Source organism: Eublepharis macularius, chromosome 11 (genome assembly GCF_028583425.1).
Source record: "Eublepharis macularius isolate TG4126 chromosome 11, MPM_Emac_v1.0, whole genome shotgun sequence".
Taxonomy (NCBI): Eukaryota; Metazoa; Chordata; class Lepidosauria; order Squamata; family Eublepharidae; genus Eublepharis; species Eublepharis macularius.
In genome coordinates, this window is record NC_072800.1 from 53,204,661 (window position 1) to 53,217,854 (window position 13,194).

Sequence of the window (13,194 nt, forward strand, 5' to 3'; positions counted from 1 at the left end):
CAAGGCTCGACTATGAAGTCCTTTATGGCCTGTGACCCACATATCTGCTAGACCGCCTCTTCCCATATGCAACAGCTTCCCTTACTTGACTAAGCCCTTTGAAGGTGCAAATGGATAAGATGAACAGCTGCCCATACCCAAGCATTCTCATCGGTTTCCACCTAGTGGAATGGCCTCCCTGACAAGGTCAGGTAGGCTCTCACACTTCTATCTTTCTAAAGAATGTGTAAAATGGAATTGTTCAGGAAGGCCTTTCGATCAAGAAAATATTGTTAGAATGTTAATGTCTGCAGCAATTTTCTAAATACTTTTTATTGGCTTGTTAGTTTTTATTATTTTGGTTTTTAATCTTTGTAATCCATTTTAAGTATCTGTGAGAAAAGTGAACTATAAATTAAGTAAGTACATAAATAAATGTTCTTTATGCATTAAAATCTGAATACCTGAGAGATTCGTTCATGGATCCGCCATCAACTTATCTACACATTGACTCTAGAATCATACAGGTGGAAGTCTAATCCCTTGCCCCAAAGCAAAATCTCAGAGATTAACCAATATAAATGCAGATGGTGGGGGAAGAGTGGCAAAAGCAGTTACAGACATACTAGTATAACCTACCAAAAAAGATAGCTCAGGAGGTCTGAAGAAAGTGTAACAGACTACCTGACACAAGGAGTTGGTCTCCATTGTTAACCAATCAAACATTGAGGTAAAGTCTGTCTCTTGAACTAAAATGCACCATTTCGTTGGTAATTATTACTCTGTCATTACATTTCTTTCACTTGCTATGCAGGATCAAGTTATTTTGACACTTAATGCATAATAAATATCTTATATGAAGCAAAATCTACTTTACAAATCTTTTTAAAATCTAAAACTGCATCAATAATGGCTACTTCACATAATATGTCATCTCTAAGGAAGGTATCCCTGAATTCCCCACAAAGTAGGGGGGAAACATCGCAATTTCCATAGAGACAGGGAAATCTTCCTGTGACCCATGTGCAACAGTTTATTTATTTATTTAAGATAGTTATATGCCTGCCTTTCTCATGTGCATCTCTGGGTCCAACTGAGTATGTGACAGCTGGATGATACTTAATTGTTCAAGATGCCTGGCATGGCCAAACTCAGGTCTTTTATTTTAAAACAATATTCTGTTAACTGTGTCGATTTCCGCTTTAAATGCATGTGTTGTTCAGCACTATTTGCACTTCGGTTTCATATCAATGGTATAAAAATCGACTTGGTGTGTATATATAAATGGCACTGTGCACAATAGCAACTGTGTACAATAGCAACTTAAATGAGGCAGACTGAAGCAGATGACAGCGGTGAGACAGAAAACCAAAAAGAAACAGAAATGGCCTATCAACTCATCCCTGGCATTAGCGAGGAATTATTTGTAAAAATGTTTCTAGAAAAAAAAAATTAAATTGCGGCTCCAAGTATAATCTTTATGGCAGGGCACTTAAAGTCCTGTTACTATTTAAATTGCTAAAACACAATGATAGTAAATGAGACGAAACAGCATTACAAAAATGGCAGAGAGTGATCATTTACATTACTGACTCATGTTTTTACTGGCAAATTATTCTTCTGTCATAGCAACCTGTCTGTCCCCCAGCATTTCTTGCTGTCAAGAAAACCACAGCAGCATACACCCACTCAGATGTGAAAGTCACACTTGGAGCAGAATGTCACAACAACCATTATGAAACAACAAAAGAATGAGTCAGGCAGGATTCTGATGGAAACACTGACATGATGAATGATTTTTTAAAAATGCTGTAACCTATTATTAGAAACGTCTGTACCTTGTGTGTCTAACAAAGAACTGATTTGATAGCTAATCTTTGAGAACCAGCAGCAAGTGTAGAGCTAGGAAATTTTTTGCTGTTTGGTTGATCTTAAACCATCAAAAGAGAGCTTACTCAAATCAAATGGACTGTCCTTGGAAAAATGTTTCAACCCACAGGACCACAACATTAACTATCAAGTAACTAGACACATAATGAAATTTCTGAGTGGAGCCACAAATGGAAAGCAGTGGTTTCAGCTTTTAAGAAGTCTGCCAATGAGCTGTAAGTGTGGTTCCAGCATTTCGAGCTTTAAAAATACCCTTTTGGACACATTTCATGACTCCAGAGAAGAAGGCTAATGCATATAGATAAAAACAAGTAAGAGGATGATGTGCAAATATAGGATCACACAAATAGGTAGAAGCTTTCTAGACTCAGAACCATCTTTCCAAATGACACATCAGTGTTGACATCCAGGCACAGCATACTGCACCAAATTTGACCCAAGTAGACAAGAGGCTAGGAAATTGATGTAGGGTTGCCAAGCCGTCTGTTACGGTGACAGGCCTCCTGGAGGCACCCACTGTTGCCCTCCACCACTCAGAGGATAAGTGGATGATTTTTAAAAAGGCATTGAGCACAGCATGACCTCACTTCCAGGACAAACCTGGAAGTGACATCACACACCTCTAAAAATCATCAGAAATGCTATAGTTTTTCCATAGTTTCCCATGATTCCTAAAGTAACATGATATCACTTCTGGCTTTCCCCAGAAGTGATGTCATGTCACATAGGACACTGGTAATCCCCCACCCATGTCCCAGCTCCTCAAGCTTTCATCAGTTGCCAGGCCTGCTAACCCAAGATCCATGAATGGTTCTCCAAAGATTTTTATTGGTAAATAGCAGACAGAATTGGATCAGGGCTACAGCACAGTACCACTTATTGCTTCTTTCCTGACCTCAAATGCCTCCAGAATCACTATGAAGCCGTATTGCAGGAAACATTAGGCAACTTTCAGGATTCTGAAGAGGTGGCATAGAATTTTCCCCAATGGGGAAAATACCAGTTTGATTGTGGGGTAGGGGCATTTGAGCAGAAGAAAATGTCACAGACGGCAAGTATAAGTCCCTCTTCCCCATCTCCTGGTCTTAATCAGAAGTCCCCATGGCTGCAATTTATCAATATGAAGTCTTGAAAGACTGATTCCTAGGCTTGCCACCCCCCTGCCCCCTGCCTCACTAACCTGCCGAGTGGTGGTGAGGGGATGCACGGGGGAAGCACGCACTTGCTCCTGCACGCTCCCATCATGCTGCATGACAGGGGAGCTGTGGGTTGCTCAGAAGTCAGACTAATTAAAAGCCACCCATTTGAAGGCAATTTTTAATGAATTTGTCTTCAGCATGACCTGCAGCTCCTCTGTCATGCTGGAATAAGATGTCGTTTTGCAGAGCTATGGGGGAGTGAATGGACTGCACCCCAGGCCCCTGCCTGCCCCTAAGTTTGGCCCCTGAAGCACTGGAAACCCTACCTATTCAACAGATCTCCTTAATCAGACCCCCCTCTATACTGACAAATATTGTGGAGAAGGAGAAGCTAGAACCCTTCTCCATGCCATCTAATAGAGGACAATTCAGTCATGTAAGAACTCACCTGCAGACTGAAGTTGTACAGCCCAGCCCCAGATTAATTTCCTTAGTGAAAACTAATTTGTTGTTAAATAATAATGTAGATATATGCACAGAAATTAGAAAGATGAATGTACAGAGATCATTTCAACTATCATGTGCCATCTGCTATCCTCCAACTCATTTCCTCATTGAAATTCCACTAATGTCAACAGTGCCATCTGAGAGCTGCTACTAAATAGTATATTGTATAAGAACTGAAAACACTTCATTATATTTGAGCAGTTTTCCAGTAGATATATTGTAAAGTTTTATTTTAACTCTGTCTACTTATCTAGTATTTTTTAGTGTGCCTTTCTTCTAATGAGCTCAGAAAAGTGTACCTGGGTTACCTAAGCCAGGGTTATCCTAACCATCACCCTGTGAGGTAGGTGGGGCTGTGAGAAAGTGACCACCCTAAGATTACTCATTGAGCTTCCATGGCACAGTGGGGATATGAACCTGGGTTTCCCAGATCCTAGTCCAACTGACTAGCCACTGTACTTCACTGGCCTATTTCTTGCACAGTGCCCCTCCCTTATCAGCTCACCTCATTTTTATCCCAAACCCTGTTCTGTATGCCACCATTCATGAAACTGTGGTGGTGGGGGGGGGGAGCAACTAGAAACAGGGCTTTTTCAGTCATGATGCCCCATCTGTGGAATGTTCTCTTGAAGGTTTGTCTTTTGGTTTTCAGGTGCTGAGTCAAGCCCTTTTTCTTATCCCAGGCTGTTACTAAATGGTGGTCGAGGAGATGTTTAGTTTAGTTATTACTGTATAAGTTTAGTTACTACTGTATAGTTATTATTCTTCCTGTTGTGCTTGACTGGATTATTTTAAATTATTTCTGCTGATCTGGCCAGTTTTATAATTGTATTATTCTTATCTGTTGATTGTTTTTATGATTTTACTTTATCTTAATATTTTTGTGAGCTGCATTGAGCAGCTTTGTTCTGGAAAGGCAGTAAAATATATATACTAAAGCAATTATTATAAATGCCCATTAAATGTCATAAATTGTAATTACTTTCTAAGTGTTATTTAAGGTGAGACAGAATTTTAAAACAATCACACTTTGAAAACTCATTTTAGAATAATACCAGATGATACAAAGTGATAGTAAAGAAAGTCTTATTAAAATAGTATATTCCTAAAAAAAACTTATCCTCTTCCCCCCACCCTCCCTCCAAAGAGTTTTAGCAAGCTGCCTAAAACTAGACAATGAGAAAGCCTGGGGAACTCCATGGCTACTATTGAAACTTCATGGCTTCCAACATGATAGAATTTTATTTCTCAAATTCAAGGAATATGGAGCAGAGCTTCCCCCAGAGGCCTTAGTTTTCAAGAAGATTCATATAGGAGATGTCTATGTACTGTAATTTTATTTTGCTGTCCAAATCGGACTACCTGAGTTAAGAACATTGTGGAATGCACTAGTCTCTGTTTTGAAATTCTACATGGTGTGAATTTCCTGGAATCTCATCCAGAGGATTATGAATCCCAAAAGCTCCACATGGTAGCTATCAATGTAGCCTTTTAGGGCATGGGGGTTGTTCTGGGCCAAAGAGAAGCTACTTATCAGTGTGAAGAGGTCACACGCCTGCCCCCTGGATCAGAGTTCACGCACACAATTAATTCATTATTAAGAAAAGTCACTGTTGGAGACAGTTTTCAGAGGTTACTGTCCTGCCAATGACCTGAAGACATTATCCCATTAGCTCTATATCAGACAAATTACTTTCCCTTCTGTTTTTTTTTTCTGAAGCAGAAGATTATATGGGCTGTACTCCAGCACACACTGACTCACACATGAGTGCCGCAGAACTTAGTAAAAATTGCATAAAGGTGTCTGCGCAGAGGATTGTAGCTACAGAGGTCAGCTGCTATCTGCACACACAGCGTTGTTGCTTAAAGGCATTTTGTGATTTAAAAAACCCTCAAAATTTAATATATTGACCCTGCATGAAAGAAGATCTTTAGCAAGGTACAGGTGTTAGAATAATGGGCATAACATACATGACTGTTGTCTCTGCTGTCATCACCCAATTCATATAAATTCAGTAGTAGCAACAGTAGCCAATACATTAGAATCAAAGTAATCAGCAGGCTATATTTACACAGAACATTATTCTGGGTTTGTGTTGATTTGACAGCTACACCGAAGGGCTGAGAAATGGGGAAGTGGTGGAGTGGGCTGTAAAGTTTGATAACAGAAAGGCTGAGTGATTTCCCAAGTTTCCCAGGTCTCTCATCTTCTGGGGCAACTATCATAAATTCCTCAGCACCTTGACAGCCTTGGTTAGAGTGCTGGACTAGAATCTGGGAGACCGGGGTCTGAATCCCCACTTTGCCATGGAAACTTGCTCGGTGACCTTGGGCCAGTCTCAGCCTGCCTCACAGGGTTGCTGTGGGCTGATTTGAGAGTAAAGGAGAAGAGAAGCATGATCTAAGTGGGATTAGGTCCCCACTGGAGAGAAAGGCATACAAGTATAAATTAAGATAGTAAGGTTTTCCTCCATTCCCAAGTCTTCACTTTTTCTCTGTTCCTTTCCCGCTTTGCAATCTCACTTTACAAAGAAAGGCATGTCTTTGCAATTCAATATCGTGTCAATAGCATGGAACTAGTAGCTTCGTCCAATACTGCTTATATTAATTTTTTTTAAAGTAACACAGCTTGAAAGTTGGGAAAGTTGATCATTTTGATCAGATTCTCCCCAAGTCTTGAGTACATTTTCCAAAATTGCTATTTTATTTTATAGTATACACATTTGTATATTTTAGGATTGTTCAAAAATGTCTTCCAGTTGCAGGCTCTCTTCCTTGGCTACCACTACTACAGAGGTAGAATTCAAAAGATGTATCTATGCTACTGCAATTTTGCAGAGGGCAAGAGACTCCAGTGTATACTTCTGTACACCCAAAAAACAATATCGTATTTGAGACAGACTACAAAGTAGATGAGAACAGCAGTCTTCCCCATTTGTTCTCCATTGGTCTTGGCATAACTGGATAGCCTGAGGAGAGACGGCTCTATCAACATTCCCATATTCCTTCAAGAGGTACGCCAACTACCAATACAAGCAAATTTAATTTATTTTCATTGAAAGTACATATACATTTTTCCCTGGATTTCACTGTGTATTTTAATTTTATGCCAATGAGAGACAGCTGATGTCATGAGAGGTAATGTCATGAATTAGAAGACACATACACATTTTAAAACAAACAAGCTGTTTGAGTCATCCTAACTTTTCCCATTTATGTTCAGCTTCTTTGGCCTTCAAGGCAGCTTGAATCAACAAACCAATTTTCAGACCCATGAAGACTCCTTCCTCCCCCACAAAGACGTGTTTTTACCTCAGCTTGGGGATTAGATGGCAACACTGGGGTTTCATTTTCTGTATTTCCAGTGGGACCATGACTTGGTGAACCAGGACCTGATCCTGGGGAACCGCTACTGACTGATGATTCTGTGGAGAAGATAAACAGAAGCACAGATGGTAATTAGGAAATATAAGCTACATTCACATGTAACAAATGACAACATGCCTTTACAATGTATCCTTTATTCACCGATTCATTGTTTTCCCCTCATGATGCTTCTAAAAAAAGGGCATAATATATTGCTTTGCCATTTTCCCCACTCGGAGATGGCAAGTTATTCAGTGGCAGGCAAGATATTGAAAAAGAAATTCCTAATGAGCAAAGGAAAAGGAAGTACCTTTTGCTGCATTTTCTGCTGCCTCTGTGAGAGATCAGCATGACAAAGATACTGGACTCTCAAAGGTCATGAAAACATGTCATCAATTCATGAGGCCTACTGCCATTCCTGGGCTGTTTGGATAAACCCCTGGAGAACTCAGTTGTGAACCAGCCTTTATATGAGCAACTAATAAAAAACAATACCTCATTTGCAGTGCATCTCTGTCAGTGAACTCTGAAGTTGGAAATATCTTAACTTAGCATTTTAATGGTTATATCTTATTTTGTTTTGCTGGGGAACATCTTGTATGTTTTGCTAATAACGAACAGTAATTTTCACTTTAGTTAGCTCAAATGCATACAGCTGTTGAAGGATGGACACCAGCAAAATATCATAATGTTCATAAGAAAGATACAATTATAGACTTAAATTGATTTGCTCCATTAGGCCAAAATACTTATTTTACAATGAATTTTTCCTGCAAAGTAATAAATGGACAACATTATTTTCCACCTACCTTTTGAAGCCATTGATTACTGTCTTTCTTTTTTTAAAAGCCCATTCCTTCTATATTAGAAAGAGTAGAGCTATTATTAGAAGAGCCCTGCTGGATCAGATCAATGGTCCGCCTAGCCCAGCATCCTATCTCCTACAGCATCCAATTAAACCCACCAGGCCCAGAGGCCAGGGCCTCCCGCCATAGCTTCCAACCAGAAACACACAGTCAGAGATACGCGACCTCAGAAAAAGAAGGTCCCATCTAGCTGTGTCAGGCCTCATAGCCATGAATGGACTTAAACCTCTAACTGATGCAAGTGATAACAAGTGATTTTAAGAGCATGTAGAATTCACTGACATGATGTGACATGTCAAAGCCAATAGAAATACAGACATGACTGATAGAATTTACCGAGAATACTTCTTTGCCCATTCTTGCTGTTTAAACCCTACATGAAGATTTATCCTTGGCTGATTTAGGAGACTGCAATAGGCCACACAAAGAGGCAATTGCTGGATAGCACTGCTGAGTAGTTTTTGTATGATCTAGTTTTTAATTGATTTTCTCTTATCATACTGGAGAAATAGATGGAGATTGAGAGCAGGAGCGAGAGATGAATTGATTGATGGATGGTTTCTTATTTTGAGCCCCTATGAGGGAGCAGAAAGAAACTGGAACAAACAAATATTAGCTATAATGGGTTGGATCCAATGAATCCTACTGCTAAGTGAGGTCTTGCTCCAGTAGAAGGATTCAAGTCTGGTGGAGAAAATCATCGCTCCATCAGAAGAAGGCTTCCTTGGTTCAAAGAAGGCCTTCTGGAAGAAGAGAACTCAGAGGAAGGGAGTCATTGGTATGCTATATATAAAACATAGGCATTCTCTCACATGTGTCTGGGCACCCAGGGAACTTGATAAGAATATTTTGACCATAAAAGGATTGTTTGCTTCACATTTACCTCAGGAGCAAACCAGACAAGCCATAAAGTTCCCACAATCAATTCTGTCAATTATTAAATGCACAGGAACCCAATTCTAATTAGGTCTAGGTTTCAGAGGATTCAAGCCTTCCTCCCATACTGTTTTACAAACCTGAAATGGCCCTGTAGAACCACTGCATGAAAAGTCAAACATACAGCTTCCCAAATTAGTACCTGTAGGTTTGCCTTGACAGGACAAACAGTGACTTTGTGGGGCTTTCATGTTATGAAAGTAACACCACGGGAAAGTTTAAGCCTTTTCTCTCTCTGTGCCATGTTCCTGATCAGAATCATGTGCGCTCCTCCCTCATCCTGTGCATAATTTTTAAGGGGACAAATCCCACTGGGAATTTCATTCATAGAACTTCCAAATTTTCATTGGGTTTGGCCCCTCACTCTGATTTATTTTTTTAATCGAGAGGCAACTAATAACTATGTTTAATGGGATAAATAAATTATAGCAATAATCATACTGGCCTAAAATTGTTCATATTGTTCAGCTTACAAAAGAATTTTTTTTCTTACTGAATGATTAGTAGACATTTCTACCAAGACTGGAAATGTGGCACTGAATATTTAAAGAGGTTTATGCAATTTTTCAAATCAAAACATATTCCATAGCTCTGTACAAAGCATATCAGGAACTGCTGCGGAAACTTTTTAAAAAATGTTTTGAGCTACCAAGAGATTAAACCCTTCCATTTAAAAAAAATGTTTAGTCTCCCTCATCAGCATCAACAGCCAGGGCATCAGGTCTTAAGGAATCTAACACTTATTTTTCCAGATGGGTAAAGAACAAAGATGAACACTGTTTATTTTGTCTGTCTGTCCAAGACTCTGATTGATTCAGTTAACATTAGATTATCACATCTTTAAAAAAAAATTAGAAAAAGAACACATATCTGAAAAAAATAAACTTAAGATAGCTACTGAATTATTATTGGTCATTCTTTTCAATAAAAATGATGTTTCTTCCATAATGCACTTCAGTGCCAAAAACTTTGCCTCATGAAAACATGACATTTCTGTCCCATTTCAGAGCAACCAGATCAAAAGATGGCTCCACATCATCAACTGTAAAAACAAGCCTTGCAGTGCAAATCTATGCAGAGTTACTCAAGTCTAAGCCCATCGAAGTCAACTCTCCATAGGACTGCACTATTGAACAAGAGCATTTTTATTCCATTTCTTTAAAACATGTATATAATCTGGTTTAATTTTCACAGAATAACGATCCTCTGGTCAGCTGTGTTTATTGATGTTAAATCAAAGGCCATCACAAAAAATGCTATAAATCTAGTAACACAGAACAAGGACCAAATACTCTCCTGCCAAGTAATGTCAGAGGGACCATATTCAAATACATTCAATTGTTATTCTGTAGCACACCTGTGATGGACAGGCCCTGTTTGAGTGACTGGTCCTGAATAGAATGTTGAGAGAGAGTGGCAGTGAACAGCAGTTAAGACCGTTTAGAATAGTTAGTTGGGAGTTTTGGCAGTTAAGGGAGACTCTGGAAAAGGAAGTAGAGGGCTAGCAACCAGAGAAGGCAGATGTGTTTAGAGAGTTCTCAGAGGAGGACTAGTTAATGAGGTATCTGGAACGTTTAACCGTTTAAGGCTGTGCAGGAGGAAGATAAAATGTGCTTCAGTAAAGTTAATTTGTTCTGTTAACCATCTGAGTCCGGTTTGATAATTCCTGCCTATCTTATACTCCCTGAGGAGAACCAGCTCTCAGCCTGTCAGACGAAGTGGCAGAGTTTGAGGAGGTGCTGGTGCAACAAAGTGATATTCTAGTTCCAGTTTGTGTCTGTGAGAGCTGAGGAGGATTCCATTCTGTCCAGAGAGTGGACCCGCTTCCAGCCTGAGTTCTAGCCTCATGAGGAGAGGTCTACAACGCACCAAATGAGTCGGAGTGTAAGTGGTCCCTACTTCTATTCCCTATCAGAAGGGTCCCTCGACCAGTGAATACTTCACAAGTGGTGACAGGAGCTGTGAGATCCCAAATCAGAACCGCCTTAAGCTAGCAGAATCATTCACAAGGGGTGGCATCGAAGGGTGTCAGCCAGATAAGGCTGGGGGATCCGTCACAACACCTATTGTAATTAATTTCAAATCTGGCATCTACCGAGTAGATTAATAAATCTGACTAATGGGACTAGATATAGACTGGGGAGATTTTTCTACAAACCCAGGGAAACTTCCAGGGTTGAAGAAAAATTTTAAAAGTAAAGGGAAAAAAAGAGAAGGGATGAAAAATGTCAAACCTGGAGAAGCAAAATCCAAACACAAGATCTGGGCCCCCAATTTGGGGTGGGGGAGGGGTTCTAGGTAATTCCCAAACTCTAGCGCTTTGAAGGACCATCCTCCCAGCTGCAAAACTCTACTCTGAACTCACCATCAGCTGGCTTTATGCTCCAAGCTTGCCATCAGCTGGCAGGCAGTGGCCAAAGGCCTGAAGTGGAAAGCATGGCCTGCGTGCTTTCTTCTCCTAGGGCACCCTGCCCCCCGGTTAGATGGCCAGCAGCCACACAGCAGAAGGTCAGGCCCTTGCCGAGGAAGCAAAAATTGGAACTGCCTCTCCTATCAAGCTTTGCAGATCCTCTGATTATAATAAATAGTTTCCATGGCAGGAAACAAAGATCCCCTATACCTTGAATCAGCTGTTAAAATAAACTATAGTTTATTTTATGGAACTTTAGGTACAAGCCATGGAATTCCTTGCATTTGCTTGCTTCCCACACCCCTTCTTCCATTCATATGCAGTTTGGAGATTACAGACTTTCTGTTTCACTAACAAACCATAGCTAGTCATGAATGTTTATGTTAGAAATAGCAATGTCTGGTGTACTGCAGCAGCAAGAAGGAAGAAAAGCCTACCAAGCAGGGGGCAGCAAGGGTCGCTTAGTTAGGACAGTGAGAGTAGCACCTTTCTTGTTTCCTGGGGGTCATTTCCTTGTCTTGTCTCCTATTGGGCTAAACAGGGCAATATCCTGCTTCTTCTCTCTCCTACCACACTTCTTCTCTCTCTCTGCAAGATGTAGTCAGATAGCAAGGATCTCTCTCTCTCCTCTTTCCTATCAAGTATGTAACTTCCTCAAATAAAACTTTCTGCCTCTCTAATCAGCGCAGCGTAATTCCGCAGCGTTGTTTACACTCGCTCCAACAGTTTAAACCAAGTGAAACAGCAAATGATGAGATTTTTGCCCACACAAAGCATAGAAAACAAACCATAGTTTTTCATTTTTTCTGGTTTTGATACCTCAACAAACATTGACTTGTTGCAAATCAGGAAGAAACTTGTAAGACTCCCTGCCATAAGGGCAAACCATGGCTTGTCCTCACATCTGAATGCAATCTATAAGTAATGAATTTATTCATATCATAAAGTAAAAGATAAATTTTACCTATATCTCCGAACTGTCATGCAAACTTACATGCAATCAACTATAATAGTATTTCCCCCTAATTGTCTTACAGCAAATGTTTGGATAGTCACTCTCCAGTCCAACACTCCATTACCTGTAACTTCAAACAGCCTCTTCTTGAATGTGCCAATAACTGTTCCATCTTTTCTTCTGAGTAAAGGGCTGCTTCTCCTTTCTGTTACTTTTTGTTTTAACCGGGAGCGAACTTTCAAGTTGGGTTCTGAGGCTGAAAAGGGAGAGAAGAAAAATGGCTTATTACCATACGAAAAAACCTGCAGGAAGTTAGAGAACGGAAAGAGTTGGCTCCTTTCCTCTTTCTTTAATTACAAACAAGTTGGCAAGCATAATAGGCTTGTATTTACAAATATTACTTATTTATATTTAACTTTTCATTTGCAAAGGTGTTACAAGATTTCATTGTGTTCACCTGCCCAATAGCCCTGAGAGACAGATCAACATTACTCCTCTGAGATCAAGAGACCAAAGACTACAACAAATCCATTTCCAGATCAAACCCAAAGCCCTGTCCATTGGACCACACTGTAAGACTCTCTTCTGTTTTATCAATGAACTGCTGTAGTACTAGTCAGTTTTGAAAAACTGCCAAAAAGGTGTTTAGTATTCTCAATTGTAGCTGGCACTGTGTTTCCCATGCCTCTTGCTTGTGATGACGCCTTAGCACAGTTCCAATTCAGAATTAAATGTCACCTTGCATCAAAAATATTATTTTTAAACTTGTCATTTCATCAATAGCTAATACCATACTGGTCTATTAAGGGTAGAGAATTTGTGTTTTTAAGATTAATGCCCCCCATAGCATTAAATTGCTCTATCAATGTGATGAAACTGAACTATCATTATTTTTATTTTTCAGCTTTACAATAATTGCAGTTGGGAGTGCAGTCATTTCTGGTGATGACTTGGTTTACATTTGGGGTCATATTCTATTTATAGCTCTCAGCGCTCCCCAGTTGTAGAAGGTTTCCAAATCAGTGCCTGAATAACGTGATGTAATCTACTGGTTCTGGAGAAAGAGCTCTTCAACATTCACCAGGGAGAAGTCCCACTTGTCTCTGAATGTATTTTCATGCCCAGCTGCTCTGATTGCCTTTCTAT

The 13,194-nt window shown here is 39.9% G+C and overlaps 1 protein-coding gene across 1 annotated transcript in view; it reads right to left on the reverse strand.

The window, feature by feature from the left end:
- HDAC9 (histone deacetylase 9) overlaps positions 1-13,194 on the reverse strand; it is a 572,443-nt gene that overhangs the window by 301,810 nt on the left and 257,439 nt on the right. Inside the window, exons 7-8 of the mRNA XM_054990743.1 lie at positions 12,173-12,304; positions 6,828-6,940 (exon numbers count right to left, since the gene is read on the reverse strand). Of these exons, the coding sequence (XP_054846718.1) occupies positions 6,828-6,940; positions 12,173-12,304 (245 nt within the window). The remainder of the gene's footprint in view (positions 1-6,827; positions 6,941-12,172; positions 12,305-13,194) is intronic.